The sequence below is a fragment of the Trichosurus vulpecula genome, chromosome 9 (assembly GCF_011100635.1).
Source record: "Trichosurus vulpecula isolate mTriVul1 chromosome 9, mTriVul1.pri, whole genome shotgun sequence".
NCBI classification, from domain to species: domain Eukaryota; kingdom Metazoa; phylum Chordata; class Mammalia; order Diprotodontia; family Phalangeridae; genus Trichosurus; species Trichosurus vulpecula.
In genome coordinates this window covers 5,397,283-5,412,249 of record NC_050581.1, presented here as the reverse complement: position 1 = coordinate 5,412,249, position 14,967 = coordinate 5,397,283, and the positions used below count along the sequence as shown (strand labels likewise).

General features: G+C 42.3%; 1 protein-coding gene across 6 annotated transcripts in view; it reads right to left on the bottom strand.

Moving 5' to 3' along the window:
- The window catches only part of ARHGAP17 (Rho GTPase activating protein 17), a 121,794-nt gene extending 109,403 nt beyond the window's left edge, over nt 1-12,391 (bottom strand). For 4 of the 6 annotated variants that reach the window (XM_036738135.1, XM_036738136.1, XM_036738137.1 and 1 more), the window contains exon 1: nt 12,149-12,342. In XM_036738135.1, the coding sequence (XP_036594030.1) occupies nt 12,149-12,201 (53 nt within the window). In that variant the 5' untranslated portion in view covers nt 12,202-12,342. Of the gene's footprint in view, nt 1-12,148 lie in introns of all 6 variants that reach the window. The other 2 variants (XM_036738139.1, XM_036738140.1) reach the window with 2 other exon arrangements.
- Between the last annotated feature and the right edge of the window lie 2,576 nt (nt 12,392-14,967).

The following is a 14,967-nucleotide window of genomic DNA, read 5'->3' as shown; positions in this document are numbered from 1 at the left end:
TTTATCTATTAAGTCACAGATCGATTGAAATCTATGTTGATGGAGCAAAGTACCCATAACAGTGTTCCTTTTCTTAAAAACAAAATTAGGGAGGGAAGGAGGGAGGAAGGGGAGGAAAGAAGGAAGGAAAGAAGGAAGGAAGGAAGGAAGGAAAGAAGGAAGGAAGGGAGGAAGGGAGGAAGGGAGGAAGGGAAGGAAGGAAGAAAGGAAGGAAGGAAGGAAGGAAGGAAATGAGATAAAAAATATAACAAAATGTCACTAGTGACCGGAATACCATGAAACTTCTCCAGGGGATGAGGAGACAGAACACAGGAAGAACTGTCAAAATGTAAGACCTGTAGGCCTATAGAGACAATAAGAACCATCTATTGTGCAAGAGGAAGCACCTGCTTTTATAGAGCTTACAATCTAGCTGGAGGTGCAAGATATCCTTTTCCTCCAATTTCTCTCAGCACTATGCCTTTCTCCTCTGGATACGTTCTATTCTAACTTAAAATTATCCGTATGTCTGTCTTTTCTTCCCTATTAGAGTGTAAATTTCTTCATGGCAAAGACATTATCTCAGTCTCAGTGGCAAGGATCAGTGCCTCGGCAAGTTGCAGATATGTAAGAAATGGTTGTTGAATTAGATTACATTTTCTACCAGCTGGTCAACTGAAATTCAAGGAAAAGTGGCAGATCAAGGCCTTCGAAGCTCTTTCCACTACCTCACATCACACTTCTGATGAGGAAACCTGTATAATAAATGCAATTCAGACTATGTTCCTACACTTTTGACAATTAACCTACTCAGTAAAGACATCACCTTATTGTTAGGATTCTCTATCTCAATGCCTACACAATGCCAGTGTATTCTTAAGGACAACAACATGTTTGCAAAATGTCTTGGTAAGGAGGGTGGAGGGAACAGTAAGTTTTACATGGGAATGAAATGCCATAGGTCCTATAATACAAATCTTATTCAATACTGCTCTGTGCAGGAGACAGAAAAATAGAAAGTGGGGGGGGGCAGTCTTTACCTGAAGGAGGCCTCAAAATCCAATAGGGTGATGAGGCACAGTCACCACTGGTCTTTACTAGAGTCATGATTTACTAAACTACAAGCTGTAATATCCCATGTGCAGAAAAGTCAGAAAGTCATGAGAGATGGACGAGGGACCTCTGTCCAATTCACTCGGGATTAATCACCTGCTGCCCTGGCTTGGCCATTTCTAAAGCCACTTGTTATTATCTAGTCCATGCCTCTCCATCTTGTCCATTAGTGCAGCCTTTAATGCTTCATCAAACGTTTACTGAAAACTAGCACTTCCCCAATACTTCCCTTAACCAGTCTAAACGGGAAACAAGGTTGGTTTGCCATTAACTGCTCTTGAGAGACTCTTTAGAGTTAATATTTGTATTAAAATTGATGGGAATTACAAGTGGATGATGATGTAAGCCCCAAAGTGTTTAAGGTCACACAGCCTGCAAATAGGAGAACTAAGATTTGAATCCAGGTCCTCAGGATCCTGTGACTTCCCCACTATTCCAGGGTACATATGTTACCATATGACAGAATTGGCAATACACTTATAATACATATCATAGGCAACTGAAGGAGATTAAGTCGATGACAGACGAATATCTCAAACTCTATAGGTAATATTAGGGAGGATTTTTCCCCAATGAAATTTTGAGTTTTCCTTCTATCAGTTATCACTAAAAAAAAAAAAAAGGCATTTATACTATTTTTCTCCCCAGAGTTGGGAATTACATTAAATGTAATGTAAATGGAGGAGAATAAGACCAGAGATTTCATGGATATGGGGAATTCCCGGTGAGCAGTTTCTTGCTACCAAAGCAGATCTATACCTCCGCTGCAACTCAAGAATAATATAGAATTTACTAGGATGTCACATAACTTTCCTGGAACCACAAATCAATCATGTGGCTTGTACCTACGTCTCGCTGATCTGGAGGTTAGCTTTCCACTACAACATGGAGCCTCTCAATTATATTTTTATTCAACTTAAAAGAAAAAAAAAGCTTAAGCAGGGAATAAAATGTTTTAGCATAGATAACCAATAATTTTAATAGAACAGACTTTCTACTTTTAACAGGATATTTGTAATTTAACAGAAATGGATACACACATACATTATCCAATGCCTACAGCTAGATCTAGGAAAGCACATTAGATGAAGACGAAGTTACACGGAACACTGAGTCCCATAGGAACGAGGTTATCAATGGGCTCTTTGAACTTAGAACCGGGCCTGGGACTTTAAAACAACACTGGCCAGGGAAACCTTATGTGGGATAAACGTCTAAACACAAAAAAAGTTTTAAAAGAATCTCAGCCAGATTAACACAAGAGACTTCAATACAATTTAATTCAATACTTAATATGCCAGTTAAATTCAAAGGACTATGTCAAGTGCTGAATAAACAAAAACAAAAACAACCCACCCCATCCCACCACACCTAATTCAACCTAATTTAACAAACAATTATTAAGGGAAGACTACGAGCAATATGGAAGGCCAGGTACTGGGGATACAAAGAACCCTCAAGAAGCTGATATTCTACAGAAGATGACATTTAATACTGGTTTGTGTGTCTAACCTTACTTTCCTCTTGCTTATTTAATATTCATAGACTGGAAAAGATAGATTTTCCCACTTTTCCAATTCTGCAGACCCCTTCCAATTTAGAATGAAAAATAGTTTCTAAGCTTACAATGCTCAAGTTTTGCTATTAAAAACAGAATTTTACTATGAACACCATCTGAGGCAAATGTGTACAAAATAGGTTTCCGAAGTATCCCACTTTAAATGCTTTTAAAAAGTGACTAAACTGACGGCTAAAGAAGTCAGTACATTAAGCCAAAATTCTCTATGTGGCCATCAAAAGCGATCACAGAAACAACCACATTTCTATTTGCCACAAGGAAAGTACACCTTTAAAATTAAACTCTATGTTTTGGAGACCAGCAGCCTAACAAAAGTAGAGATAGCAGATAGATTTCTGTAAACAAGCTCGTTATCTCTGGAGACAAATTCACAATCTGAAAACTGAAACTAAGCATTACAGCATTGCTTCAATACTTAATGCGATTGATCTCTAGACACTGGCTTCTTACAGATAGAATGGTGTTCTTTAATCTTTCTAAATTTATAGAAAAGTCCTAAAAAGAAGGAAAGAAGGGAAAGAAATTATTTCATCACATTTCTTACCATTTTCCATCTTGCTCCTTCCATTCCATCTTTACCCTAATATACCAGATGCTTATATCAGTCTATGAACTCAGGCTGGAAACTCCCTTGCAGAATGCAGCTAGATAACTCTTCTGTAATTTACAGTCTTCAGAGAGTTTGTCTAGCACACTAAGAGCTTACATGACTGGCCTGGGGTTACAAAGCTAAAATATGTCAGGGCAAGACTTGAACTCAAAGTCTCCTGACCCAGAGGCTGATCCTCTGTCCACTGGGTCCCTACTGCAGAATCAGTATTCTGGGTTTTTAAAAGGAAAGTCTAATTAAAAATTGGGAAACAGCCTGGGAGTTTCTGAAGCCAAATGGGGTCTAAGATCAGACTCAAATGACAGGTGTAAGTGAAAGGAATGTATCACAACAAAGGTTAAGTCTTCACAGAATCAAGAGTTGAAAAAGACTTCAGAGATCATCTAATCCATGATCCTCATTTTATAGTGGAGGGAAATGAGCCAGGATCATGCAACAATGCTTTTTTAAAATGTAATTTGCATACTTTCTGACAATCTGATTAAGAAGTTAGCCATATGTATCATAAAATACGTGAAATTAAATAGTCATGCTGTCTTCTGGGCAAAATTACTGCCCTTTAGAAGTAAACAGCTAACAAACACACTGAGTGGGAAAAATAAGTGTTTCCTAGAAAAGGGCAAATGGTGAATAACTCCTGAGTCCCAGGGTTTTTAGGAGATATGAGTCAAAAGCTCTGATCTGAGAGCCAAAGAGAACTTGGTCTTCTCCCAATCATTTTTATTTCAAGATACATTAAGAGAAAAGCATGTATTTTCGCTGCTCCAAATTTATCCCTCCAGTATTCATTAATTCTGAAATTATCAGCCACCTATATACATAAAACACAGAATTCTAGCCCACAGCGACTGTTTATAAAGGAAGCCAGGAAGAACTATTAGTTCATTGGGAAACCCAAGCAGTACAGAAATTAGGGAACTGTTGTTGGGATGTGCCAGGTACACGTGCAGTGCTCGTTTTTCTGCCTGGGATGGGTGGCCATCAATTATGTCTTGTAGCAAGTAGAAGCTTCTCCCTATTGGAGTGAAGGTGAAAGAACTAGAAACAGGCAGGCCTGAGTTCTTCTCCTAGATCTAGAACTGTCCTCCACTTTATATGTGATCATAAGTACCTCATTTCTCCTCCCTGGCCTCAGTTTGCCTATGTGTTAAATGGCAAGATTGGTCTAAATTATTTCTAAAGTCACAACTAGCTCCAAAAGACAAAATAAAACACCCCCCCACCAAATCTATACAAAAAAGGCTGAGATTACACTCATTTAACCACGTTTTCCCCACCTAGAAGTTTCTGTCACAGACCTCTCTGCTGAGAAACCAAAGGTGTGCTAATGTCTGTAGGTTTGTAATATTGTTACATGAGAAACAGCTGCTTCTCACAGTGTCAAAAATACCAGGATTCAAAGTCAGTATTATTGCTTGGGAAGTTGTTAAGGACTCTAGAAAATTGTTAACTTGATCACTTATATCCTTTTTTTTTTTACTGGTACAAGAAAATCCTGACACAGACAACAAAATTTCCAAGAACTATCTACTAGGGGGAAAATAAGGCAATTACAAATACAAAGTGATCCTCAACTTTTCAGAGGGCTAAAGGCAGCTATAAAATGCACTTCCTTCTCACCTCCTCTTGGAATCTCAAGTGTTTCCTCAAAGCTCAGCTCAAAGGCCACCTAAGCCATGAAGTTTTTCCAGATTCCAACCAGTTACTAGTGCCTACCCTCCTCCCTGACCAAAATGACTCTCCTCTGATTCCAATGCCTTGAAGACACTTGGTGCTTAATAAAGCTTGGTGACTGACAAATTAAAGCAGTGCCACATAAAGTATCCTCATCTACAAGCATGCCACTGATCCCTCACTGGACGTATGCTGCTGTTTGGGAGCTCCCCTCCCTCAGTAGTGGGGAATTTATTTGCCCTTGGCACCTCTAGCCATGCCAAAGTTGAGGACTTCACAACACTTCAAACTCAACAATAAAACCACTATGCAAAGATCTGACCCAGGAGCTGGGAAGCTCTCCTGAAAACAACAGTCAACATTCCCTCTCAGACGAATGCAAAGTGCCCGAGTAAGGTGAGGTGCCTTCTTTCTTAAGTCATGCTCTTTCCTGACATCACAGCTTTCCTGGCGCAGGCTAGGAAGTTAGTGGGATCAAAAAACAGAGAGAGATGATTCACTCCAAGTATTCTTAAGTATAGCAGCTGCTGGTAGAATCAATAAGAACCAAGATAAAATGGGTTTTGTGTTAAAGTGGACTATAGAAACATAAAGGCAATCTGCCATAATTTTTAAAGGTGGGGCTAATTTTAAACAGACTAACAATATGTGTCAAACACCATTAGCTGGAGCTTTTTAACTATTAATGAGATTCAAGCACAAGAAAAGAATTCTCTTTGCTCCCTGCCCACAATACAGCACTACCTTCTGCCTCTCCACTCCCAAAATCAGGTAACTGGAATATTAGAACCTAAGAGTTTAGTCTCATCTTACTTATGGGGAAATTGAAGCCCAGAGAAGGAAAATGACTTGCCCAAGATAACGCAAAATAGTTGCACGCATCACATTCTGATCTAGACCTCTGACTGTACCATGTTCTTTCTAGGACACTAGTCTGCCTCCCTCAACGAGGTAACATGGATTTCTCATAGGCAACCCCAGAAGAAAATCCCACACGCATCATGCTTTGACCCAGGAAAGACAAATAAGTATCTTTTTACTAGGGAGGTCCCCACATTATAAACACCACTGAAACAATGCCCTTTGGACAGCCTCTTGTGTCCCTCCCTCCCTGCACATCTAAGTGTGCAGAAAGGCTCAGCTAAACACAGCACATTAAGGATAGGCCACGGATGTGTGAGGTCAGCCAGGTACTAGCTATTTCTGAGATGCTCTGGCCCTGAGGTAGGGAGGCTGGTATTGAAGACTCACCACAAAATCCCTTCACGTAGGGCTGTAGGAAAAATAACACCCCTGCTGATCCTGGCACATCTCCAGCCTGGAATTCCACGTTACACGCCTTACTTCTTCTAGTACCTAGAACTCCCTCCTGGCTGGTTAGCACCAGGCGACTAGCTGTCAGCTATAGTTAACCGGTCACACGAGCCACCCAGAAGGAATGAACGGCCAATGGCAAGGAAAGGCTAAGCGAGGTTTGAAGAATGAATTTCATCTGTAAAACGAAGGAGTTAAGGCTTCCCTTCCAGCTTAAAATCTATGATCCTGCGATCATCAGCTACTGACACCAGGCTGCAAAGCATAAGGACATTTCATTCCTCCTAGGACATATCCTTGAACAAACTTCACCAAGACTTTAATGGACAATTTATTTCCAAATCAGATGCAGAGACACAGGTCTCAAGGACCAGCTCTGTCTCTGCAAACCAAGTTTGGTCCCAGGACATTCTGTGAAGCTCTAGCCCAGAGGTCACAGTATCATTGATTCGGAATTAAAGGAGACCTTCCGGGTCCAATTGTCCCACTTTACGGATGAGGAAATGGAGACCTGCCTACTCCCACAAAGAGCAGAGTCAGGATTTGAATCCCGGTCTGCTGATTTCAATGGGCACTCCTTCCGCTGTATTACACTGCTTCTCAAATCTCTAGAAAGCCAACTCATTTTGGAATCAACTTGGAGAGTGAGATCTACTGTACAGGGGGTGCTACTGAGTTCAGCCTAGGTGCCTCCATCAAGCCCCTATTCATAAGATCCCAATTCCAAATGTTAGCCCCCACCCCAAGAGGCACATACAATAAGACCTAACCCCTCTCTAAAGAACTTACTTTACAGTTACACCTATCCTATTATGCCACACCCTTACTCAGGAATACCAATCTTCCCAAAACACCATCAGCTGAGCTACTTTCTCAGGCATTCCTGCTTATCTATCCACCTGACTCCCACAAACTTGAAAGAACTGAGAACTGCCAGAGACAATGAAAGCATCTCTAAATTGAAAGGCATCCTCTCAGTCAAGGCTGGGCTATTAAGGGGAGGAGACACAAGGGAGTGGCTCTAAATAAAGGTAGGAAATAGGAGGAAAAGAAAGATAAGAGAAGGTATATGAACCTCAGAGCTGTCTTCCTAGGGACAGCTGAACTGTATGCTTCTGTCTTAGATTACGCCTCCATGACAGAGACTTTCTCCCATCAAGCAGACCCTTGGAATAACTCATCCACTATTCAGGACGAAGGTCATGAATAGAGAGCTCTTCTCTGCAGCATCTTCCCCTGGAATATCACTATAGGACCTACACTGTTCCTAAGGATTCCTAGCTCTGTCACTGAATTGGCTGAAGGACTCAGTTTCTTCATCTAAGGGAACTGGATGAGATCAGAGGTTCTCAAGCTCTCAATGGTCTCAGGACTCCTTTAGCCTCTTAAAAATTACTGAGGACCTCCCCAAAAGCTTTTGTTTAAGTGGATTATAGAGATATTTACCGTATTAGAAGTTAAAATCTTGTTAAACTATCATTATGAAAACTGTCTGACCTTGTGGACTCCCCAAAAGGTCTCAAGGACCCCTGGACCACACTTTGAGAAGTTGGACTAGATTATCAGTAAGGTGCCTTCCAGCTCTAGCATTCTTTGATCCCTTTCTGGGTATTATTCCTCAGACAAATACCCACACCCTAAGAACTAGCCACCTTCTACACAAAGAGTAGTAAACTCAGCCCTATAGACATTCCCTCCTTTCATTACCTCTACATAAAATTATAGAAAGAAGTGGGAAAGGACCCCAGAGCCTAGATCAGTCAGAGCTAGAAGGAATGTAAAACAATTTAACCACGTAATTGTACAGAGAAAAATGCAGTGGTCCTGAGTAGTGGGAAAGTGACTTGCTCAATGTCACACAGTAAACTGGTGGCAGAGACAGAACAGAAACGCTCAGTCCAGTGGTCTGTCACCACAATACCTTTCTTCTCCAGCCTTCTCGTGTGTTCTCTCCCTTTACCAATCGGTGGCAGTCTCTCAATCTACCATTACACGACTGATCTAAGGCTGTGCTTACAAGCCCTTTTTAAATGCATACTGCCCATCCAGCCTAGTGTCTCAATGACTCTAGACCACCAGATGCCCACTATCTTTCCTAACATCCGGGTGAATTCCCAGCTTTGAGCTTTACTGATCCTCTTACCAGATGATGGAGAATATTTTTAATTAAACTGCTAAATGCTAATTTGTTTCTAAGAAATAAATGACTCCCTGGTGAAATAAAAATGCAAGAGCCACACCCTTAACAACTTTCCAACGGCTACAGCTTCCCGCTGGCATCTGGCAATAAAGATTTATTTTCATAGAAACAGGCAAAGGTCAAGTTCCAGAATTATGCTTCAGGTCCACCCATGAATCATTCCATGGCTGCAGTCCACCGTTCTCATACATCTTTGCCACAATATTCCCAGAGTAGCTCACAATTAGGCTAGGTCAACATTACTGGTACTAACCCAGAAATAACAAGTCACATTTATATAGCACTTGATGGTTTTAAAAGAAACACCCCCACCATACTCACCACCCCATGTGGCAGTGGACGTATTAGCAGCTCCATTTTACAGATGGGAAAATGGAAACTTTGAGAAGCGACTTTCCAATTGTCACACAGCCGGTAAATACTGGGCCTGTCCACCACACCATCATGCCCCAGTTCTCAGGAAGCATTAAGCGCAGCATCTTCCTCATCCCACTTACCATAAGGGTATCAAACCAATTTAGACTGATACCTGGGCTTCTCTCCCAGATGCTTAAAGAACATAACCACAAAATCCTAGAGCTGGAAGGGTGACTGGAAATTGTTTAGTCCAGTGGTTCCTGACCCTATGGGTCAATTACTGCAAAAGATCTGAGAATCCATATATGTACCAATCATGATCATCTTGATCTTTATAGTTCCAACAAAATATGCAGCAGGATGAATTTTGTGTGCAGACTATATTATTGATGACCCATTTCTTTCTAATGGAAATTTTTCCTAGACTTTCAGAATGAAATATGAACGTTTTCTTCCCCTGTGACGGATAACATACAAATTCATTTAAAAGTGTTACTAAATTCACCGTCACTTTTCATAATCGTGTTTCCTCAATCAAAGAATGCTGATATAACTACTATTATGGGAGGAAAGGTGAGGAATGGACTTTTTACACTAAGAAAGAGGGGTCTTCCTACTTAAAAAGGTGGTCCAATCTATTATTTTATACAGTAACTGGGGCCCAAATCAGGCAAGTGATTTGTCGGAGCTCATACAGTAAGTTGACAACAGGTTCAAGACTAGAGATCAGGATCTCACACAAGATTTCATGGGATCACAGAATATGGAGCTAGAAGGGCCTTAGAGATTATCTAGCTTAACTTCCTCATGTACAGAGGAGAAAACTGAGGATCAGAGAGGTGAAGTCATTCAATTAGCATCCCAAATGTAGTCAGTAGAGCTGCTCCTAAATCCACTGCTCTTTCCATTAGTGTTAACTTTAGAAAATAGTAAAATCTAGAATCAGCCCCTTTCCGAGCTGAAAGACATTACCATCTAGCCCAACCTCAATTTAAGGAGGAAGGGGATATCAGAGAAGTGAAGCAATTTGTCTAACATCATACAGTTAGTTAATGATAGAGTTGGGATGAGAACTTGTCTCCTAGCTTCCAATCTAGCGTTCTTATTCCTACGTTAGGATACCTCTAACCCAGAACAAAACAAACCCTGCCCAAATTGTTAATTGAGTGAATAGGGTACCTGGATGCTCTTTGTATCATTAGACAATCTGTTTTCATAATACCCATCACTGACACACTTGAAAGTGATATAAATAATAAATAAAGCCTGTCAAAAGTTAGTCAACGGGACTTCTGAGGATGTTTTGCAACCCACCAAATTCTTAAAGCACACTAAAAGTCACAGAAAGATGGAACTGAAGGTGATCTTACAATATACAATGTCAGAGTTAGAAAGGTCTTTAGAGACTATCACTTTATCTGCACGAGGAAACTGAGGATCAGAATGGTTAAGTGACTTGTACCCTGCCTGAATTTTTTTCCAGTAACACAGGCATGAACCAACATTCTTTAGAAGAAGGAGTTAACTCTGAAAATAAGATGGAAGCGCACCAAGACAGCAGGGTGGAGCGAGAGAACGGTTTAACAACCAAGCTAAGCAAAAAAGCTGCAGGAAATGAAACAGTAAAAATCAAATTAAAACAAAGAGGAAGTTTTTAAACAAATGTTAAATTCAGACAAAAGACTTTCATGCTTGTTGCATCTAACCTAATTATCAATTTCATTTAACTGATAAAAAAAAGTTATGAAATAGGTAACCTGCCAAAATAAACAATACAATTATTATAAGCCAACTAGTATGGTGTAGTGGAAGGAATGGTGACTTGGAAGTTCAAGCAACCTCAGTTTCAATCCTAGGTCTTTCACTAACTGGCTTTGTGACCTTAGCCAAGTAATTTCCCTTTTACAAACCTCAGTTTAAGCATCTTTAAAATTGGGGGTTAGACAAACAATTCTTCAAAGTCCTTTCCCATTCTGTCATTCTGTGCATTCATTCTGAATATTCATTGCAACTCAAAGGACAGTAAGACACTGTCATATCCAAGATACCTTGTACATAATTCCAAGAATTTTTTAAAAACCCAACAGATAAGATTCTTGATCACAAAATCTCTGTCCTCTCCAAATGTTTATACACTAACACTTAATAATTTACAGTATTCCCTGTTAATCATTCATTGGCACCACCACTAAAATAGTAAAAGGGCAAAAAAAGTTGAATCTGTCCAAATATAACACTTGAAAAAAGTTTTCTGGATGGATATATCTGTGATTCTGCAATTTTGAAAGTCAATAATTTGTAGCAGTAATGCTCTAAAACAGATTTTCGGCCTTGTCTTCATGACCATGAAGCGCGTCTCTGATTTTCCAAAGTGCTATAAAATCCCTCCCTAAATTTCAAGGAAAAAATCTGAATTTTCTTTAATTTTTAAAAATAAACTTTGTACCACCAGGCACTATTAGGAAATTAACAGCGTATTCCTAGGCACACAGTAGGAGCTCAGAAAGTTAACTCGAAATCATCAGGTCACTGTAAAGCTGAGTTGAATTTCTCTCTCGGAAGGAAAGTACAAGTCTCACCTTTCTGGGGGATGGGGTGGTTGGGTGGGGTACCAAACTCTAAAGCAGCGAAATGACACTTCTCCAGAAAACAAAAAAAAGGCATCATTAGGAACCCGATTGTGTTGTTACTTTGTTATTCCAAGGCCAAGTGCTAACCGTGAAAGTGACAAGGAGCTGCCCCTAGACAGGGACCCGAGCCGCTAGACCATAAGGCCCCATCAGCGGGCAGCATCTTAATCTTAAGTTTCTGGAAACACTCTTTCTCACTCTCCTCTAATGGATTTCAGGTTCATACCCATATCCCGCTCCCACCAGTGCTGCCCTCCACCCACACTAAACTTTCTAGAAGCTGCATTGCTTCTTTCCTCCGTGAGAAACAAAGATAGGTCCTGCAGTCCCCCAAAACCCCGCTTTTTTTTTTTTTTAAACGCAGACACACCAGCAGAGAAGGGTCAGAGACCACGGTGCACGCGGGAAGGAAGGAGGGCCGGCGAACGGCCCGTGCGCCTCTCCCGGGTCGGGAAGGGGCCGCTGGGGATGGACCATCCTGGGGCGCAGGGGGGGAGGGGGGCCGCCAGGCTCCCGCGCGCCCGGGGGGGAACCCTTCAGGGCCCCGACCCGGGGCTAGCTAGCGCCCACCGCCAGGCCCGGAGGGGAGGGCGGGTCAGCCCGCAGCAGGAGCGCGGGGACCAAGCCGGCCCAGGGCGGGGCAGTACCGGGCAATGGCCCGGAGTGGGGGGAAGGGGGGGGCGGTCACTCGCCTGCCCACGGTCTGGTTGGCCAGCTGCTTCATGCGGTTGAATTGCTTCTTCATGGTGGCGTCCGGTGGGGCCGGGGAGGCGGCGTGTCCGGGGCAAGGGGGCGCGGCGGAGCTCGCAGGCAGAGAGGTGGGGGTGCGGCCGAGCGCTGCCTGCTCCTACATAGCGTCCGGACCTCAGCGACTTTCGCACTGAGCTCCCGGGACCAGCCGACGCCCCGGCCCCGCCCCCCGGCCCGCCCCGGCCGGGACCCAGCACGCGTCACTTCCGGTCGGGCCGCCTCCGAGCTAGTCTGGGAGGCCTGCCCGGGAGCAGCAGACTGGGGCCGCCCGCCCCTCCCCCAGGCCCGGGGGCTGGGGCCGCGGAGCCTGGAGACGCGAGCGCCTCCTCCGCGGGCCCGAGGGTTGGGGCAGTTTCGTTTTCTCATAAGGTGACTTGCACGGATAGGAACGGTTTAAAATTAGACCTAGAAGTTCCAGTCCCTGACCTGCGAGCACTTTTCCCCCTGGTGGACATTTAAACGTTTCCCTCCACACACTGGGAAAGAGCAGCGTTAACCCTTAACTTACAAGAGAGGAAACTGAACTGACAAAGACTTCTGAGATTAGGCCAGAATCGAGTTTGATGTTTCCTTGGGATGGAATGAGATGGAGTATGGACAGATTAATTCAATTCAGCAAACATTTATTAAGCGCCTACTATGTGCCAGGCACTGTGCTATGCTCTGAGTATACATAAAGAGCTAAAAGACAGTCCCTGCCCTCAAGGAGACTAAGAGGCACCCGACTCTGAGGTCTTGATGAGACCATCCTGGGCTGACCGGACCCTGTAACCCAATTTGCATGGCATGCTTCTGTTCCAGTAATAAAAGGTGCTGTAATGCACCAGATTAGAAGTCAGGTGACGGAGGTTTCAGTCCCAGCTTCCTCCCCTGTCCCCTTACTTAGCCATATGACTTGGAGCAGGTTAGGCTCAGTGAGCCTCAGTTTCCTCAGAGGGAATTATAATTTCCGACCTGTCTACCCAGGGTCATTATGAGGTTCCAAAGAGATCGTGGATGTTAGAGTGCTTAGAAAGTTGTTAAATGCTGTACAAGTGGAGTGGATGATTATTTCAAATCAGTCTAGGAAAGGAAGTATGAGCCCCATGGCTGGAATTCTCTTCCTCTTTGTCTCAGGCTCCATCCAGCCAAAATCCTGCCTTTCATTCCAGCCTTTCCTAATCTCTCCGCAGTCCTACTGCCTTTCTTCTGTTAATTATCTCCAATTCTTTGTTTCTTGTTTGTTCGTATTTTGCCTGTTGTCTCAGGGACTGTCTTTTACCATTTTCTTTGTATCCCTAGGGGGTTAGCATGGTGTGTGTATGGCGCATAGTAGGTGCTTAGCAAATGTGTTTTGACTGGCTGACTACTTGACAGCTGGAGATAAGAAGCGGTTGGGAGGAAAAAGAAGTGAGGAAGTTAAGGACAAAGGGAGGATGAGGAAAAAAAAGAATAGGTAAATCTCTGCCCTGCTTTACTTTATAAATGAAACTGCCAGCATTATTGGGAAAGCAAATTTGCTGGTTGAAGAAAGAGGAGCTGTTTAACAAGTTTATCTGCCTCACTAGGCATCTTGAAGGGGAGTCATTATTGCGGCAGAATAGTTTTTCAATGTGGTTTTTTTTTCCCAGTGGCCCAGGCATAATTGAACTCCCAGGGCCCATCTTCTTCCTCCAATCGGGGATCCAAGCCCTCTGCTGCTCTTTTAAAATATTATTTTGGAGAAAAAACGAGGGCATTACTGAGTGTTAAGTTTAAGTTACAGGCTAAGCAAACACTTATCTGAGGTTAAATTCTGAATTAAATTGAGGAAAATCAGCATCACTGAGTAAAAGCAAAGGGCTGGCTCTTGAGTTGAGGTAATATGAGATTTGGAAGAAGAGTAAAAGATGGAGAGATATTAGCGGTAAGGGAGACAATTGAAAGGGTGAGCTCATGGCTTTTTGGCATTTCTTTTTATTGGAGCAGGTTTTAAGATTAACAGCTGTAAGGGACTTTTAGTTTCAAAAAAAGAGGAAAAGTTTTTGAAAGAGGAATGTGGGATCTGAGCTATATTAATAACATGCTTGTGAGTCAGTAGTATAAGGTGATTTTAGAAGTATTGGAAGGAAAAGGAGGTATAGGGATCAACTCTGGCCTACAGACCCACCCCAAGTCCAAGCTAGCACTATATGTTCAAAGGTTCCCTGTCAGTCAAGTTGGTTAACTCCCTACACAGAATTAGAAAACCCTACTTATTTAAACCAAACTGGATCATCAAGGGATTTTTCCTTGAGTGAATCAGAGACAATTACAGATTTAGAGCATCACATTAGAGATTTAGAGAATCATATATGGTCACAAAATAGCCTATTTGTTTAAAAAAAAAAAAAGAAGCCCCTTCTTCCCTTTCCAGACTTGTTTCACATCCTCTGTATCTTCACCAATTTGAGTGACTTGCTTCTATGTTCAGTATAGATCTGCCCATTCCCAGTCCTCCCGTATCAGCCTTTGCATATTAAATAGAATGCCCTCTCTTCAATGGTTGCCTTCAAAATCTTGCCTGATTAATCTCACTGGGGAAAGGGAAAATGAGTATTTATATAGTGCCTACTATGTACTAGCCACTGTGCTAAGCCCCTTGGACGTTATGTTTCCTTCCTCCAATCTCACAAAGATCTTTTAAAATATCATGGCTACTGGATATTTATATAAGTATCAAGGCATAGCCCAATACTGAATTGTAAGCTCCCCGAAATCAGGGAATGTATTTTATTTATCTTTATACCTCACCTAGTTACCT